Consider the following 18302-nt stretch of genomic DNA (forward strand, 5'->3'; position numbering starts at 1 on the left):
ATTAACAAAGTGTGTTAGCACATCATTAATTAACGTCAACACTTCTAGGCTATGCTAGCAACTAATGGTACACTGAATGTATACACATGCTTTGCTTTTTAATTGTCGTAACAGTGAGTTAAGACCTACCCGGCTTTATAGAAGACGCGTTGTTGCATAAGTTCATTGTCTTTTGACTCGATCCCCGGGTGAGGGCTGGTTCACTTTTATCTGTGAACTGTCGGCTTTAGCTTCCATCTTTATCTTTTTGAATCTGTTTTCAGCTGCTGAACCAGTTTGACATCCTGGATACATCCTTCAAACCCATATTGTAGACATTTTTGCTTTTCACTGAAATCTCTTTTTTTTTTTCCAAGAATAAGATACACATTTATTCAGGGAGTGCAGTTAGTGACAGTGTGGGCTCCATGGTGTCTCTGACAGCTTGACAGACTACCAACAGGTGGTGGGTTTTAGCGAAGGGTCAATTAGTCTTAGCTTGGGACTGAAGTAGCCTTCTAAACCCATTTAACTCAGCTCTCAGGTGTGGTTTGAAAAAAACCAACCTTTTGTCTAGTTTTTTAGAAACCAATCTGATTTCTTGACAGAAGATTGGAGTTCAATTTAAAAAGTGTTTAGTTAAATGCATTTTAGTCAGTGAGAGTAATTTGATTATTTACTCACAACAACCGGAAAGATCAAGACACATTTCCAAGACCATCACAGGTACAATGTAACGCAGCTGAAACACAGACTACAGTATGCACTATATATGCACGCTATAGTCAGGGAAGTGGATGAATTGTGATAACTTTGGTCACTCTTTAACTTTACATTTAAAACCACAATCAAGCCAACATTTGAATTTGTTCAATACTTTGGTTTATAACGAAATACCTGCCAAACTGATGACAATCAATCCAAACTGTACTTTGTGTTTTGTTCAAATGAGCTAATTTAAACAAGGAAACATGCTAAACTAAGATATTGAACATGATACCTGCTGAACATCAACATGCATTTCGCTCAAAGAAACCTTTGTACCAAAGTGAAGCCTTAAAAGGACCGTGAGCATTGCTGTAGCCTTTCACTCTTGTGACTCAAGATTAAAGCCTGCTAATACATTCATATATTCCCACCTGGCCTGGGAAACCAAATGACAACATCTCCTCACTTGAATACAAGACGTGTCTCTCTTTTGGATCACACTCAACCTGTCACAGATGCGTTTTAATTGCGGTCAGGGGAAATGGATTAACACGTCATCCAGCGATGACTATAGGAAATAAACCGTTATCTTCATGTTTAGTGCGACCTGCACGACACGTCATAGATCTGTCGCTGTGATCCATCCATTAGTGGAGTTACCCGGCTGTGTTTTAAAGGAAAGGCTGAGAGAATACACTCGTGCGTATTGTTTACCCACATAGCTTTTACCCAAGTGCACATATTCAGATTCTACAGTATATTATTCATAGGCATGATATCATTTGATGTGTTCCTTAGTGGTAAGTTACAGTGCCGTTTGTTTTATGGCACAAGTCTTCCTGCAACTTTGAAACAGTGTCTATTAGTAATTGGAATCCTCCTAGCTTCCAGTCACCCCTGGGTCCTGTTGGGTCACAGACGTATACTGGAGAACATGTTTGTCTGTGCAACGGTCACGTCTGGGGGGTTGCGCTGCATGTGACTGTCAAGGGGCAAAGACAGAGCGCAGTGTGCCTTCGTCTTCACAGCTTTTCTGCTGAAGCGGCAGGTCAGCAGAGAGTAAAGGTGGTGGAACACAGACTTGCGGCAGATGATGAAGACCCAGGGATCCACGATGGGGTTCAGTGCGTAGAAGCGGAAGGCTGTCAGGTTCTCCGCGTCGCCACAAAATGGGCGAATGGCGTTGATAAAGCCTGCAATCTGAAGAAATAGATGCGTTAGACACAGTTTACTGATCATCATAGGTTACAAATGTAAAGGCTGGAAAATACAAGAGAGCTGTGTCTGAAGACCTCAGTAGGGCTCAGGATACAGAGCGCTGCTGGTGTTCTGTCCCAGATTAGATAGCCCTGCTCGTTTTCATTCTGGTGATCGGTCAATCATGTTGCAGCCTTGTTCTAGCGATGCAGAGCTCAACCCTTCACTGAGAGCAACTTTGGTGAACATAGCTTCACATTCACTCCCTAGGAGCAACTCAGCATTATCTTATCTGCAGTTTAGTCTCAACATTCTTGCTCTCTCTCCTCACCATCTGTGAGGGTGAGGAGAGGTCTTCCACTTCTTTAAATACCACCACCTGCTTTCTTTAAAAAAAGATTTTCCTCCTTTCTGCATTGCTCCATTTGTGTTCTCTGCTTCGCTAAGATTTTGCTGGTGTGCTTCTCTAGTAAATGATCAATTTATGTTCCGAGGAATATTGTCTGGACAGTAGCTTTGACACGTTATGCTGGTGATTTAGGTGATTTATTACTAGGATTAGGAAGCTTACATGTAAGGTACTGAGTAAAATAGTATTTGGATATCACCAGACAAGATGAGCATAACATCTTGGTGTTGTCACACTTCGAGCAGGTTTTCTTTGGTGTCTTGGGTGTGTTTGGGTTTTACGGCTGCTTTTACAACATCACCGGGACATTACGTAATTACGCAATGCCTTCAATTTTCAAAAATGTCCTGAATACAGATGCAGAAAATGCTACATGACAAAACTACAACTGTCTTTGTCACCTCACTCCTCTTCTCGATCAACAATTCTCCATTTCCTCCATGAAATATTCAACAAACAGTGGCCTAATGCAGGGCCTGTGCTGATTGAGTGCTTTTATGCATTGGACGTTAATGTTTCCCTGACGCTAGGGCCTGGACTAAAAACAAATAAGCTAGAGACAGAGTGAGAGGGCCCAGAAGGAGCAGATGCCAAACCAGACTACCAGAGGGGCCAGCCATGATGACATGAGGGATATGTCTTCTCCACGCTTGTTAACTGGCCAAACTCACACGGATGTGGTCGCTCACAAATTGTGATACACCCATGAGAAAAACAGCAGGAGAGAGGAAGAGGCTGACTGTGTGACTGCAAACCCAAAATAGCAGCAATCATTGTATGACGCTTCTGAGAAGATGTTGAGCTCAGAAGGCATAATAACTTAAAACCAACACCCTGGAACAGGGTCGTCAACTTAGATGTGCCAGAAATGGTACACATGTAACGGTCCAAAGTGGAAGATAACCAGATGTTACTTTTTTAAGGAAGTATTGGAGGTTCCGCAAAATTTCATCAATTGCACAACTGATGGAGTCAGGATTACTGGCGGATTCTCACTGATTGCATAGGCTTGATGCATTGAGGAAAAAGTTTAGGTATTTATGGATTATATTAATACTCACACAGACACACACACCAAGTCAGGATTGATATGAACACAGGTTAAGACAGTTTGGCCCCAGTTCCCTTTTCACAGGAGAATGTTTGCTGGAGACCGACAAAACATTTCACAACCAGACGGTCAGTCAGTTTTTCCTCCATCATCAGTTCCTGCATTCATCTGATTAATGCTTGACATTTAAATTGAAAATCACTCATGATCAAGTTATGTAATCTCCAGGTTTGGCTTGCACCATATATTCATAAATCCATTACTAAGTGTTTGTGTTAAGTTGTTAGTAACTACAGCAGATCTATTTGCCAGGATGTCAGCACAATGTAGGAGGCAGTGGATACAAATGTTTCAAAAGCCTCAGAAATAACAGTGAAATATATCCTTATTTGACCTTAACCTCTCTTACGACAAGAATCCCACCATTAATTGTCTTGGCACATGACCAACAAACAGACCTTATGCTGGCACCAATCTGCTATTTGAATTAATAGTTGAAGTAAAAATGAATCTAAGGCTTACTGGCATAAAACACACTAACAAACACGATGACAAATGCCTCTTGTGCTCAACGCGCAGCTATCGTACACATTGTTCATCACGCGGTGTTGCCAGAACATTTCAAACAGACATGCGTCCTCAGACGCTCTGCCATCTTCCTCGCCCTCTGGCTCCACACGGCCACCCTCACCCTCGCTACCGTTGCTGCATGACACCCTGCCTCTTATGGTCCTCCCGACAAACCTGAAGCCCTGCAGAGAGGGCCACAAATCAAATACTGTCCTCTCCAAGCACTGCAAGATGTGAGGGCCCAAAAGTGATGAGATGTCAGGCTCTCCTTAAACAGGAGCATATTAATGTATCAGTCTGCGGTTAAAGAGCAGCCCAGAAACGGTATACAGCTGCCGAGGATCAGGGTGATTATTTAGGACAGAGAATCGTGTCGGTGCAGAAAGGAACATAACGTGAGCGTGCTCATAGACTTATAAATCCAGCAAAAGAAAATACATTCACACGTGTACTGTATACAGATGCATACAGTACATTTGCAGACAGCTGCATGTACACTGGATTTATACATGCGCAAACACATTCATCTAGCACCAGCATCCACTGATCTGCAATTTGTACCTGAACTTATATATCTAAATCTCCTATGTCAAATATGGAATGCTATTTTGGTCATGAAGATATTTCCCTTTTCTTCGTATGTTGATGTTCTGATGACTGCAAATCTTCTAGCACCTGGACCCAGTTGGTGTAAATAGGTACATCCTGCCAGAGACACATCATGAGATGCTATTTGGGGCTGATGATTGCTTTGTCTTTCTGGAAACAAGACCACGTAATGGATGTCTACACTCTACGACCCATTACTTTACGTCTCATGGTCCTGGAGGACTCTTTCCAACTCCTTCTTCCTGATCGTGTTTCACTGAAAGGATCATTTCACGGGGATGAGAAGAGACAGCGCAGAGATAACAGGCCTTTTAGAGCGGAATGTTTACAGCAGGGAGAGAGATAAATGCTACTCGTCTGGAGTAGTTCAACATTTTGGGAAACATGCTTAATCCGTCCGAGAATAAGATGAGAATAAAATACATAATGAGGGATTTACATTTCTGTTTTATGTGTGGGTTAAACAAACAAAGTACAGCATGTTAATGATTCAGCTTGAACGGTGGTGGGAGGCGTACTAACTGTTTCCCCCTTGCTGAAAGCCACACATCACACATCCTGTAAAGCTAATGCTGACATTTTCAAACCTCCTAGTAGAAAAAGTACAATGGACGCCACTCAAAGTCTGAGTTTCTACTTGTAAACTCGGTGCAAGTCCATCTACCCCGAATTCACGAAGAAGCCGTTGTCTCACGTCACACAACAACAAAGTGCACATTGTAGATGTTAAAACGGCAACTAAAAGGCACCGTTAAGTTTGTCTGTGTTTAATTTAAATACATAGTATCATATAGTAAAACCTGTTCTCCATGGCAATTGATAAAGTAATAAGAATATGTCACCAGTGTTATTAGGGAGCTGGTCACAGTAAAACATCTCTAAAAGTTATCTTCTCTGTGCACAAGTCATTCAAAAACCTAAAAATGCCCAAAAATGTGGAGACAACACTGCTGAGCGTTCAACAGTATGTGCATATGCCAAAGAAACACCATTTGTGACGATCAGCCATGGTTTTTGTTTATGTTTGGCGTTGTGCACCTGGAACGCTTGAAGGTCAGAAGTTGGAAATTGGGTTCGTTATCTGGAGGAAGAAAGAGTGGGTGTGCGCTGTCAAGAGCTTCAACATGTAATCAATTTGTCCACTATGTCAATGTCTCCTCAGGCTTTGTTTACTTACTTTTACACCACAGCATTATGCCATAAATCATGCATGTTGTTTCATGCATCTTTCTCTTCCTCTGTTTGTGAAGACACTGTATAATAAATACAGCCTTTATGTCTACAGAAGCTACAAGTATCACCATGTCTTTCTCCGAAATAATGTAAGAAGACTTAAAAGCAAACATAAAGAGTCAGAGTGAGCTCTCTGATGAGTAAACTGTCACGCGTACACACGTGGGAAGCTGTAGGAGTACTGCTTGACAACTGACAGAAACTGCTGACAAGAAAACAACAAAAAAAAACCTATGCAGCAACACCAAAGAGGAAGTGGAAACAACTGTGAAAACCCAACGAAACATTTGGCAAAGGAAGTGAAAGATTTGGTGGGCTGATTATATGTGTCAATACATGATAAGAGTAGGTTGGCAATGTTGCAAAGCCGTGTCGCTGTTGTTAAACGCAGTTCCTCTATGACAAAGACAAAGCTGCGAGAGCCGCATGCTGCCTACACTGTACAGACTAGATGAGACTTGTTGATGATGCCATGCACTTTGTGATTAGTGGTAGATTATCTTCTGGGAGATGTTAATGCTAAGAAGTCATGTTCTTTGTGATGTGATTTAAGCAAAGCTAACTGAAGACAGACTGGAGCAGGACAAGTAATCAGCAGCACATTACACGCAACAAATAGTTCCAAATCTTGACGTGCACTGCTGCCAGCCTGCTGTTGACTTTCCCAAGTGCATGTGTCACACACAGTCTGGAAGTGTTTTTACACATTTTAGATACATTTCACGAATTTAACTAATACGAGTTGGCATGACAGCACTATTACAACATGTTTTTGGTTAAACACAGGAAGATTGCGCATTAAACTACTGACTCTGCTGTGTGCTGCAGTAATGCCAATGCTAAGTAACACCACCTGCTGCATACAGGTATAGATTTGAATGTTACGATACATATAACACGTTTTTTTTTCCATTCTGCAGTCACTGTGCAACATTGCATAATTCATACTGTGTAATACAAATGTGCTTCCTCTTTTGCTGCTAATTAAGGACAACCTCAAAGCACTGCGACAATGACAAGTATGTGTATACGTAAATGCTGATACATGCAAGCTGTTCTTGCATGCTGTTTTTGATCTGCAATTATGCTGGGAAAGCTTGTTTTTTTCTTGGTTTTTTTCAAGTTTTCTTTGATCTTTTTATCACCAAGCCTTCACCAATTTTTCCACCAAAAAGTTTGTTTTTTCCCAAATAAACAGTTTTTTACTCAGCCTGCTTTCTTTCACATATTCCATAACTGAGCTACACACATAAACAAATATAAAGTGACTTAAAATAACTCATCTGGGGATTTAACCCTTTGTCTGCATCATTGTGCAATCATCTGCCAATCATCCAAGCTTTTGCACCACATTTGACTTAAAAATGTCACTGAAGGTATTTTTAAAAGTCTAAAAGTCGGGGGGCAGAGGTGAGTGGGGCGGATTTTATTCCCATCAAATACATTTCATGTAGAGTTCACTGGAACTTAAAATCCCAAACCACCACTGGCTGCCTGGTTGCAATTATCTTGTTGAATTAGTTTTGTCCCAGTTGTCCAAGCATACGCTCTTTGAAGGGAGATGTCGTTTTATGGGCAGCAGAAAAAAACATTTTGGGAAGACGTCACAGAAGATAATGGCGCCTGTTCCCAGAATTTACAACACAACTGACTCAATGATATATTGGATGACTGCACTCAAAGCCCCAATAGCATCCATGCTTCCTTTCATCAGTGACTCCGTGACACTGAAAGATGTATTTGTTTGCAAGAAATCACAAGGGTGAATTCCTATGTTATGCGTTTTCTGTCTTGACATGAACTGAAACGCGTCCACCTCATGTCATCTTAATCAAGCTGATTCTCCAGTGTTTTATAATATCCAGCTTTTATTACTGGTGGATATCCGCCATTTCCCAAATTCACACGTCCCTCAGCACAACAACAGAAGAGCATCACATTCTGCCTCACTAGAGTTTGTTTGATGTGAGGGTTTTGTATTTCACCGCTGCGGCTCAGCCAAGTTTTATTAGGCCATATGTCTCCCGAGACTGCAGGCAGGGTGGAACACGAAACAAGATTCCTGTTGTTCTTTGTGTACCAATATTTTCTGAAAGATGTAATTAATAAGTTAACACTGGGGGGGGTTTGGTTTGCCGGTTCCATTTCGGATCCGGTTTGCAGTTGACAACATACCTGGATTTTATTTCCAACATTAACAAATTTCTCATCAAACCCTTAATCTCTCCCCACTTGTTTTACTTGTAAAGAGCAAAAAAAACAAAATATATGAAAGTCAGCTTTAATTTAGTCAAACATAACCGATGGCAGATTAGATCCGCTGTACCTAATTAACAATAATTAGGTTACAGCCAAAGATGGTTTGTGAGTGGAAGGACACGTCACTCTATTATAGCACTGGACGGTGTCTCTTGTGGTTCAACAGGGACCAACAGAGCGGTGGCTCTTCTTCAGAGAAATGATCTAGCGGACCACCTCACGATAACACCAACCCTCTGGTGATGAACCTACAGAGAATTATCACCCAAACCTGCAGCTCCCTTCATTTACAATCAGTTAACCAAAACATATATTTGTTCAAGCAAAACTCCTTTTACAGTGTGTCTGATCCTCCTGAAATATATCTCTGAAGTTACCGTGTTCAATTTTAGAATGTTTACGTTTACATTGTGTTTTCAAAAACATGAAAGGAGCTCAAAATAGATTTTGAAGTATATAACCGTTTTTTAAAACTTGTTGATTAAAACTGTTTAATAAGTAGACTGGGAAGAAACAAATATCAACATATATATAAGTCTCTGCATATCAAATGACTCCACAACAGGTCCCAACCCTAAGGTTGAGAAACTCTACACTTGGGTGTGGAGCTCACTTCACGCGATGCTGTGTGAACAATGAAAGTGTAGATGGATGGACAAATAACTGGCCACACATGGCATGGCAAGAACCTACAAAGGCAAATATGGAGAGCACTAATGTCTTTGTACAGACGGTAAACGGCTGCGTGTGAAAGATCTAAGAATTTCTGTGTGTCTTGGTAACAACTTTGAATATTTAACCTTTCTGTCTGACTGACCCATTTAGAAAGATGCACGCAACCTGCTAACCTAACAAGCTACTACTTTGCACACCAGCGCATTAAAGGGAAATGCTCCCTTTGCTGTCATCTCTCTCAAAGACAAACACAAGACACACACCATTGAGTAAACGCTTAGCTGTGCCTTGCTTGCAAAGACAGAAAATATTCATTGAAGTTTCTGATGCACAAAAATCAAAAGAAGAGCAGATCTGCAGGAAAACACATTTCCAGTCTTCCTCAACTAGTGTCATGTGAGCTCATCTGGGATGCAAATGACATGAAAAAAATCCTGGTTTTAAATGGTGTACATATGCTGCATTTAAACATACAATTAAAAAGAACATCAACAATGATGACGATGATGATGATGACGACAAATATACCAGGGGAAGAATCCTGCTGATTGATGCTGCTCTTATTGTCAGTAATGAGACAGAGTTTACGTACATTCATCCATCGTTATCTGATCTCAGTGTCCGCTCACCATTTTTACTCTGCACTATTGACAGCAATCATCAACCGCACAGCCACTCCCATACTCAGAGTGATAGCATGGGTCATATCAGAGTGAAAACTGAGAACTATAATGTTCTCTCTTCAGCTTACAAACCGACACAAATAATCCACAACTATTAACATTTGCGAAGATCAATACACTTTATTATTTGGTCAATGTAATACAAGGTTAGATGAGGGCACTAAAACTATTAGAAAAGTAGATCCTGCAGGGAAAAGTAGAATGTGTTGACGTGTTTGGTGCTCCAATAACAAATGAATATGTTGTTCCGACCTGAATCGACCACAGATCTTTATCAGGCACAGAAATCACCGCATGACATACTCAACAAACAAGGACAATCAAAAACGCGTGTGGACAGCTAATGGCACGAATTAAAGGTAACAATGCCACTGCATTTATCCAGAGGTGAGCAGATTCTCTTTTTTGCCTTATCTGGATGCGTTTACATGCTGTCATCTTCAATTCCCTCAAACTAGATTGCACAGATGCACACAGCTTAATGAAAATGTGTATTTTTGCACTGTTTATGCAGAAAGATCTTTCAGTGTTAATCGACTCATCGAGACATCCTGTAAAACACCACTGACCCCCCACACACACGGCGCACACACACTCTGTCATTTGTCAATGCAACAGTAAAGCAGAACATCTGTTCATTTCTGGGCCGCAAAAATGATGAAAACATGTTTCCACACTGTTGCAAATTGCACATTTGTTGCAGACACTTCTTAGCTTTTGTTGAAAGATGTTTGTCGAAGTGAGAATGCACATCAAAGAAACATTTGGGGCCAGTTTTCCTATCATTTAATACACCCAATATTGACAATGCAAATGATTGACAAACACACAATGGATCTATCAAGGGCACCGTATAACATTTTGTTAACAATGCCCATCTGTTTTTCTATCAAGGACATGCTATTTAAAGGGGTATTGAGAGTTAAGCAGTACGAGGGAACAATAGCATTTGAGGGTATTTTCTTGCTCTATATCCCGCTTTTCGTACCACAGTGATGGGAATGTGTGGTAAGCAGTCTGACTGGAAGTAGACTGAGATCATTCAAGGGACAGGGAGCTAGAAGGCATTATGCATGAACACATGAAGCCCCCAGCAGGATATTGTTCATATTTGCGGTACAAGTATTCATTTTAAAGTTGTGCTGTAAACAGTAAAGCTGGGACACATTAGGGCTACGCTCACTGTTTTCACTTCTTGAGAAATATATGACAACTCACACATTAACACAATACAAGATGGTGGAGTGAACGAAACTGCAAGTATCAACACTTTAAAGTGCTTTTGATCAATATTTTTAAATGAACCATGAAATCACATGACTCATTTTATGTGGAAGGAGTCGCTCGCAGTGACGAACCAACAGGGAATTATCACCCGACTCTGCTTTTCCCCTGACCTCAACACAGCATATTAGCGCACCTACTGTTCTGTTTTCTATCTCCGATCTCCTCTCCACATCTGTCTTTACTCTCTTTTCATCATCCTGTGCCTCGGCCATTACAAATCCCTTCAGCACCTGCTCACACCTCTCATTGTCCGACTGAAGCCTGAGGCCGTGCTCTTCAGCAACCACACACTTTGACCCATTAAAAGGGGTTCAACCTAATTACCTCTGAGATCTTTATTATATTTGTTGTCCACTTTCTCCTGTGTGGCTCAAACCGAGTAAATCGTGACAACAAACAAACCAGGATCAAATATACAGGGCGGGATTAGCAAGCCTGCAGCTTTGTGGCTACTGTAATAGGAGCAAATGTGTGCTCGTATATGAAGTGTGCGTATGTTGTGCACATGTTGAATGGAGGTTTAAGCATACAGCCACTAAGAAAGGGAATCCTCATTGTTTAGCCCACAGAAGGCAGCTGCTGAACGCAGAGCATCACCTGTCATTATAGAATCGCTCACAATGAGATGTATCTCCCAGCAGCACCTCAAGCACAGAGCTGTGTCTCATGACTCTGTCACAGCATGCGTGTCTCTACATCTCTGACTGTGTGCCATTTCCATGTCTTAAAATAATGCAGCGGTCATGGTACACCACCACCACGCTGCCAACACAAATAGTTCACCCATTATTTCCTCACTATTTGACTCATCAGAGACCACCTCTGTCAAGCATTGCAGGGATTTCCGCTTTGCTTTGAGTCATCTTGAATGAGTCTCGATTCGGGGACTTCGGCTCTTGGCCCACACTGATGATTGACTGAATCTGGCTACAGTTTGGATGTTGGGAGTCAATAGGATGTCATCCTGCATATTTCCAAGAGCATTCCAGTCTGGGCCATGACTGGGCCTGTCGAGGGATTTTAGAGCTCCAAGCTTTCCAAGGTAGATTTAGCTGTATGCTTACTACGGGCATCAACTGAAACATTTATCCAATGTTTTAGTTGTTTTAAAGCAGACTCTCATATAGAATTAGTTTGTATCTGACTCCGTTAACTGGTTTCTCAATCCTTCTTCAGTCTCAGGGTGCTTTAGAAAGGTGAACACGTGTTTTTTGAGTCTTCAAACTGAATATTTTGCTTCATACTGTTTTTTTCTTTTGTCTTCTGCCTAGTCTGCCAGACAACCAAGATGTATGAGGTGCCGCACCGATTCCTGAAGGCACGATGCCCTGGGACTGTATATGTGTCAGAGCAGCTGTTTACCTTCTTCCTGACAATCCTCGTGCACAGTTTGCTCAGAGCTATGGGAAGTGGTTTGGCATTTCCATTTTTCCTTTTCCCAATCCCAGAACTTACTGTGATCTTGTGAACCCCCAAGAGTTATCTTTCCTTTGCTGTTCAATCTTTATTTGGTGACCACAGGGGTGAGAAAAAAAGGATTGGCAGCAAGAGGGACAACATGCAATGAAATTCTCAGATTGATGTTAAAGTCATTTGTGGACTTATCCCAGTGGCAAGTACTCATGAATAAAATCAAAAACAGTTCATGCATGCACACATGGTGATGCAATACATGGTCATGCTGAGGGTATTAAGGCTCTTCGGCTGATCTACAGGTGGGGAAACTTGCAAGCAAATGTAGAAACAACGGCATGACATGAAGAGGACTGCTGGAATGCAAACATGGATGTGAACAACGTGGGTTTAAAATTATTCCAAACTAGAATTACCGCCTCTCGGTTGTTTGACTCCGCCGCCAACCAGTAAAGTTGCAGTTTAGATCCATGCCTGTCCAAAACGTCATCATTTCATCCTGTTGTCAAAATTAGAATATGAATTCTTGAGTTATGGCCAAAAATGTGTTTTGTGAGGTCACAGTGACCTTTGACCCTCAATCAATTTACCCATGAGCCCAGGTGCTCGTTTGTACCAAATTTGAGGAAATTCCTTCCAGGCGTCCCCGAGATATCACGTTGACCAGAATGGACTCAGCGGACAATCGGCCCGAAAAAAGAATGCCTCCGGCCGTGGACAATTAATGTAAACCTTCAAGTCTTCATCCTGTTTCCAACTTCCTGACCTCTAGTCTACCATTTAGCACGTAATGTCACTCTACTGATCACAGCATCGAGTATTTTTCTGAACACTTAGTTTAAATCATCTCATTACAGCTGCTATTGATACTTAGAGTACTTTCAACAGCGCAGTGAGGTACAATCTTTGTTGCAGTGCCCGTCTTAACCTCATCCACACGTCAACAAGAGTCTGCTGACTGAGACACGGCAGCTACGCTAATGGAAACCTTTTATCATTAAGTCAAAGCATTGAAATCAATCCCACAGTGCTGCGCTGGATTAAAGTTGCTGCAGTAACCTAAAACCTAACCTGCCCTGGGGTTATTTACAAATATATGTTTTTACAGTCTGAACTATTGATTCACATGATAACGGGTGACATTTTGAGCTAAAACTAAAAATAGTTCATGATATGAGGGCAGCACTCTATTGATCCAGTTATTGATTCGGAGCATATGGAACCTGGGAAGCCTGTGTAGTTTCCATGGGAGCAGCAGGGAGGGGGAGGTATTGGTGATTGTCAAGCTATCAGTCTGAGCCGGTCGCCTGCAGAGCAGAGCTTTGATCATTGATAAGATGATGACACGACAAAGAGGAAAGTTGATTTCCCTTTCAGAGGGAAACCTGTCAAGACTCGAGAAATAATGACCTGAAATACCCACGAGTCACATGAATCGACAGAGCAATTATTCCATATAGAGCAGCAGCTAAGCATGATCAGCTTTCACGCTAATACATTTTTTTACATCTTATTTTTCATTGATTGATCATGATGTCGGTCTAAAGATTTCCATCACAAAACCTCTTAGTGCAAGAGGTGACATCCATGTTTGTATTTGTGCTTTTGATATAAACGACTAACTCTCTTTTCATCAACTTCCCATTCCAGCACCATTTCCTAAGGGGTTCAAATCACAAGTTTCATCGGTTTGATTCGATTCCATTCAGGGGCCTGCGATGGACAGATAATATCTTGGGCTCATTTAACACCATCGGTTACATCTACGTCAACTCACAAAAAGCAACTAAAGTATGATTTGACTATTATTTTTACTGGGCTCCGTAGGAAGGAGGTGCACTGACGTAACTAGTGACGGACGTGCTATGGGAATTTCAAAATAAAGGCGTATGTCACGATAATGTTAAATCATCACAACTGTGTTATATTCTTGCTTTTATGTATGTTGATTTTATTGTCAGTTTGGTGGTGTACATGAACCTTACATAATGTATCTCTAATAGTGTTTGACTACACTGGAGAGGAGGCTTTGAACCCCATCCTACAGCTGGAGATGGATTTTTTCTCAGGCACTACATCACACTAACAATGTGTCAATTGTCCTTCCTAGAACAAACCATGATCGACCTCATGTTTCACGCTACATCAAACAAATCAAACGTTCTTTCACAGAACAGCAGCGGTGATAACATTCATCACGTCACCTTCTATTGGTTAATGGCACCTTATCTGCTTCTGCCGTCTACTGCAATTGCACAGTGAGGTTTAAATTAGTGGGAAGTGATATGCGACATAAGGCCAGGGCTGTGGACTGACAGGCCTGGGAAGCTGGTGCGATTCAGGTCAAACATTCACAGCCAACAGAGAACTCTTAAGAATGGCATCAGCCCACCACACCACCTCCAAAAAAAAAGAACTAGCTTTTTCTGAGAAACTCCCACACATCTGATCATCACAACTTCCCGATCACAATCACAACATTTGATCTTTTGCTTCCTGAATAATAAATACCCTTGCCGGTCCTCGTCGTTTTTTTTTGTCAAACTCAGCAAATACAACATTTCACAGCTTGATCTGTGAATGCAAAGTCTGCAACATGATTCAGTTCTCTGATTCGATCATATTTCACCTCCTCTGCTTACATTAAGAAAAGGAAGCATTCATTTTCAAGCACCTGTTTTCCGTCTCACCCACATCTGCCAGCGCGCAGTCCCTGCTGATGAGGGCAGAGCGCAGCCAGAGCCCATTCTTCAGAGCTTGAAATCATCCTCCAATGTATATTCAGTTACGCGAGAAAAGAGAGAGAAAATGAAGACTAACCGGGAACAAATGTTACACATGCGACAATAATGACGGTGAGCAGCTTGCATACTTGCGTATGTGAAGGAACAAACTTCTGAGCTGCGTCAGTACTGAGAGTAGTAAGTATGCATTTTACCATATTTGCATTGCAATAAACTTCTCGCAAACATCTGATGTGCTTCAGGCAAACTAACTGGTGTTAATCATGAAGCTGCATCTGTCTGGAAATGCGTCAAGTCTGCTGATCATAACCACCGTCACAGTTGTTTCAGTTACAACCACAAGATGTACATGGACAAGCGCAAACAAGCAGACAAACACACACACACGGGTCTGCTGAGATGACGCATGAATCACTAATTACTTAATAACAGGGTATTGACTGATCATGCTTGTGACTCCAGATTTTTTTGACAGAGATGTTTGACTTGGGAATATTGACGAGTAAATCAAAAAAAAAGTAAAGTAATCAAATGAATTTAGAGAACAGTGGAACATTGAGGGAACACAGGTCTTGGTGCACACGTACACTTTGCAAGTGGTGAAGCCTGACTCAAAGTGTTGACAAGTATGTATCGTCATCACTGCTAATACCCCAGGGCCTCGTCTTCTCACAACTCTGGGCGTATGCCACTGCACGCACCGTGAGTTACCGCAAACCATCCAGATGCAGACAATTAGTCGTAGGTGAACACGTTTTGCGGCTTCCTCTAAACTACCTGATCATCAGACCACCGCTGTTAACAGGGCTAACATGAATATATGAAAGCAGGCATACCTATATAATAAAACCCACATTAATCACATCCTCCAGCTGGTTTTTACCTCCCAAAAACTTGACTTTCCTCAGTACCTCTGACTAATGATCATGGGCACACACACAGAGGAGAGGCTGGTTAACCTCGGACTCCTCCCAGAGGAGCTTTGTCCGGTGGGAAAGGCAAGGCCCAGACCAGTCCTCCAGGGTTGTCAGGTTTTGCACACTCCTCTCTAACAGTAGACACACATGGCTTGTGTGGCGAAGGCTGCACTCCCAGGCACACCTTACATTAGCGGGGCCAGCCAGCAGAGCAAAGCACGATCGCTTGGGAGACACCAACAGGGCATGCAAACACATACCACTGCAACAAAAGAATTAACGGTCGCCATTCCTGCTGAGCTTTCTATGTACAGAATGATTACAGAATGAGGGGATGGAATTATTTTTAGGAGAAACTATTCATGCTGGAAAGCCTTTACTGTCAGTGTTCAGATGTACATCCAGTCAGGGAAAAGCGTTGATGATAACAATAACGAAAACTCCCTTTCTCTGTTCCCGTTTCAATTCAAGCTCTCCCTCTTTAGTTTTGCGGAGGAGTTTTGGTTCGTGTTTCAACAACTGCATAAATGATACATCAAGGTTTCAGCTCTTTCTTCCTTTTTCAACTGTAAAATGAAATATCATGATTCAGAGATACAAACCTGCCATAAATGCTGAGGACGAAGCACAAAATGTGTTCTGAGTGAGAGGGAGTGGGACACACAAACGCACACTGAGGGAAGGTCAAATGAAAACTCACGGTGAGTGGCAGCGAGCAGACCACAAAGATGACAGTGATGAGCGCCAGCAGCACCAGGTGGTCCATCTCCTTTTCCCCCTGCACGAACCAGGCCAGGCTCAGCTTCCTCCTCCCCGTCGACCCAACCGAGCCGCGCCGCATCATCTGGTTCCGGTGCATCTGGCGCAGGCTGACAATCACTGAACCGTTGCACACAAACACAGCCAAGATCAGCAGCGCCATGAGGGAGGAGTAGGACAGAGAGAAGGCCAGCACCAAGCTGGCCTGTTCATCCCCTGTCGCATCCATGTCGATGAAGCACCACGTGCCGGGACAGTACTGTCTGAATTTGCCGTAGCCGCTGTATGGCAGCAGACAGAAGGCCAAAGAAAAGAGGTAAATAAAGAAAAGGGTGAATTTGGCAAACCTGCGGCGGATGTGTACAGAGTAAAAGTAAGGGTGGCTGATGGCCAGGCAGCGCTCCACGGCCATGGCACACAGGATGAGCGTGGGCGCCAGGCCGAAAAAACTCATGGCAAAGCCAAAGTGCTTGCACAGGCCCTCACCGCCCAGACTTATCAGGGACATGTTGCGGGCGTAGCAGATGAACACGGGTGGGCTGAGGAGGCAGGTGCCCAGCAGGTCGGTGAGGGCCAGGCCGGTCACCAGGATGCAGAAGACAGAAGACCTGGAGCGATGCTCCTTCCGGTGCACCCCGAGGATGAAGAGAGCCAGCAGGTTTCCCACCACGCCGGCCAAAAACATGATGATGCTCGTTGCTGGCTTGCCATCTTCATTCACGATGAGACTGTCATTGCACGTGATATTGTTACATGATTCGTTTGAAACCATGCTTTTGTTCATGTTTAACTCACACCAGAGAAATATGCCTGCTCAGTGTGGAATGAATAAGGAATTCCCATGCAACAAATGGAGATCCTGACCTCTTGACACCATCATTTGGCAACACTGAAGGCAGGGGTGTATGGTAAGTCCCATAATGATGCGTTGACTAAAGACGTCTGTCTCTCTCTTTTATTGCAGCCAGTTTTGGAATCTTTTTGTGAAACAAATAACACAAGAAAAACAAGTTGCTTAGTGCTTTCTTTCATTCCCCCATCATGTTAACATGTTAATGTTCGTGTCATAGTTTTAGTGACACATAATCACTTACCTTTCATTGGCTCTGCCTGAGAGAAGAAATACTGAAGCATTTAAAAGTAACTAGTCTGCTCCTCCTTCATCTTCTTCTTCTTCTTCTTCTTCTTCTTCTGCAGATTCAGGCTCCTACTTTGTAAAATATTTCGCGGATACGGAGTTTCAAACTGCCGCTGCCGGTAACGTGTCGGCAGTACTGAACTCGCAGGAGGGAGAGAAACACTGAGTAAGATCCGCTTTTCTCCGCTGACTTTCTGCGTCTGTCTCTCTTGCCGCACCTCCCAGTCTCTTTCGGATCGATGTTAAAGTCCCACCCACTGTGCTGCTGCAGCCAAAGACGCTCACAGACATCATTCAAAAGACCATTTCAAATAAATAAAGGCGAACATCTTAAAGAATTCACTTGTTTATGCTGACTATTAAGAAGCATGAACTGTTTGTGGAGTTATTTTCTTCCTTGTTTCAAGGTATCGTGCATGTTTGTGTCCAGAAATAGAAGCAGATGCATTGCATGAGCACTCTGAATAGCCAAAATCAAAAACATGTTCCCCTCAAGTTTAGATAAAACACAAATATATAACCTTAAAAGTGAACTCTCAGTGACTTGTATTGTAGTATAGGCTAAATAAATAACAAAACACAGACACCAACACACTGAAAGGGTTACGTTTCAGGGATACTTAGTAGTATTGGCTTGTTTCACAAGAAGAGTTCAGAAAAAGATGTCATCC

General features: G+C 42.4%; 1 protein-coding gene across 1 annotated transcript; it reads right to left on the bottom strand.

Annotated features, from left to right (window-relative positions):
• Nucleotides 1-1611: 1611 nt before the first annotated feature.
• ptgir (prostaglandin I2 receptor) lies at nt 1612-17690 on the bottom strand (the record flags this gene model as incomplete). The annotated part of the gene is made up of 3 exons (XM_079271586.1): nt 17588-17690; nt 16435-17470; nt 1612-1887 (listed from the first exon to the last, which is right to left on the bottom strand). Coding segments are annotated over exons 2-3 (1119 nt in total), but the record flags the coding sequence as incomplete, so codon positions are not given.
• Nucleotides 17691-18302: the final 612 nt, after the last annotated feature.

Source organism: Melanostigma gelatinosum, assembly GCF_949748355.1.
Source record: "Melanostigma gelatinosum genome assembly, chromosome: 7".
In the NCBI taxonomy this organism is placed as follows: domain Eukaryota; kingdom Metazoa; phylum Chordata; class Actinopteri; order Perciformes; family Zoarcidae; genus Melanostigma; species Melanostigma gelatinosum.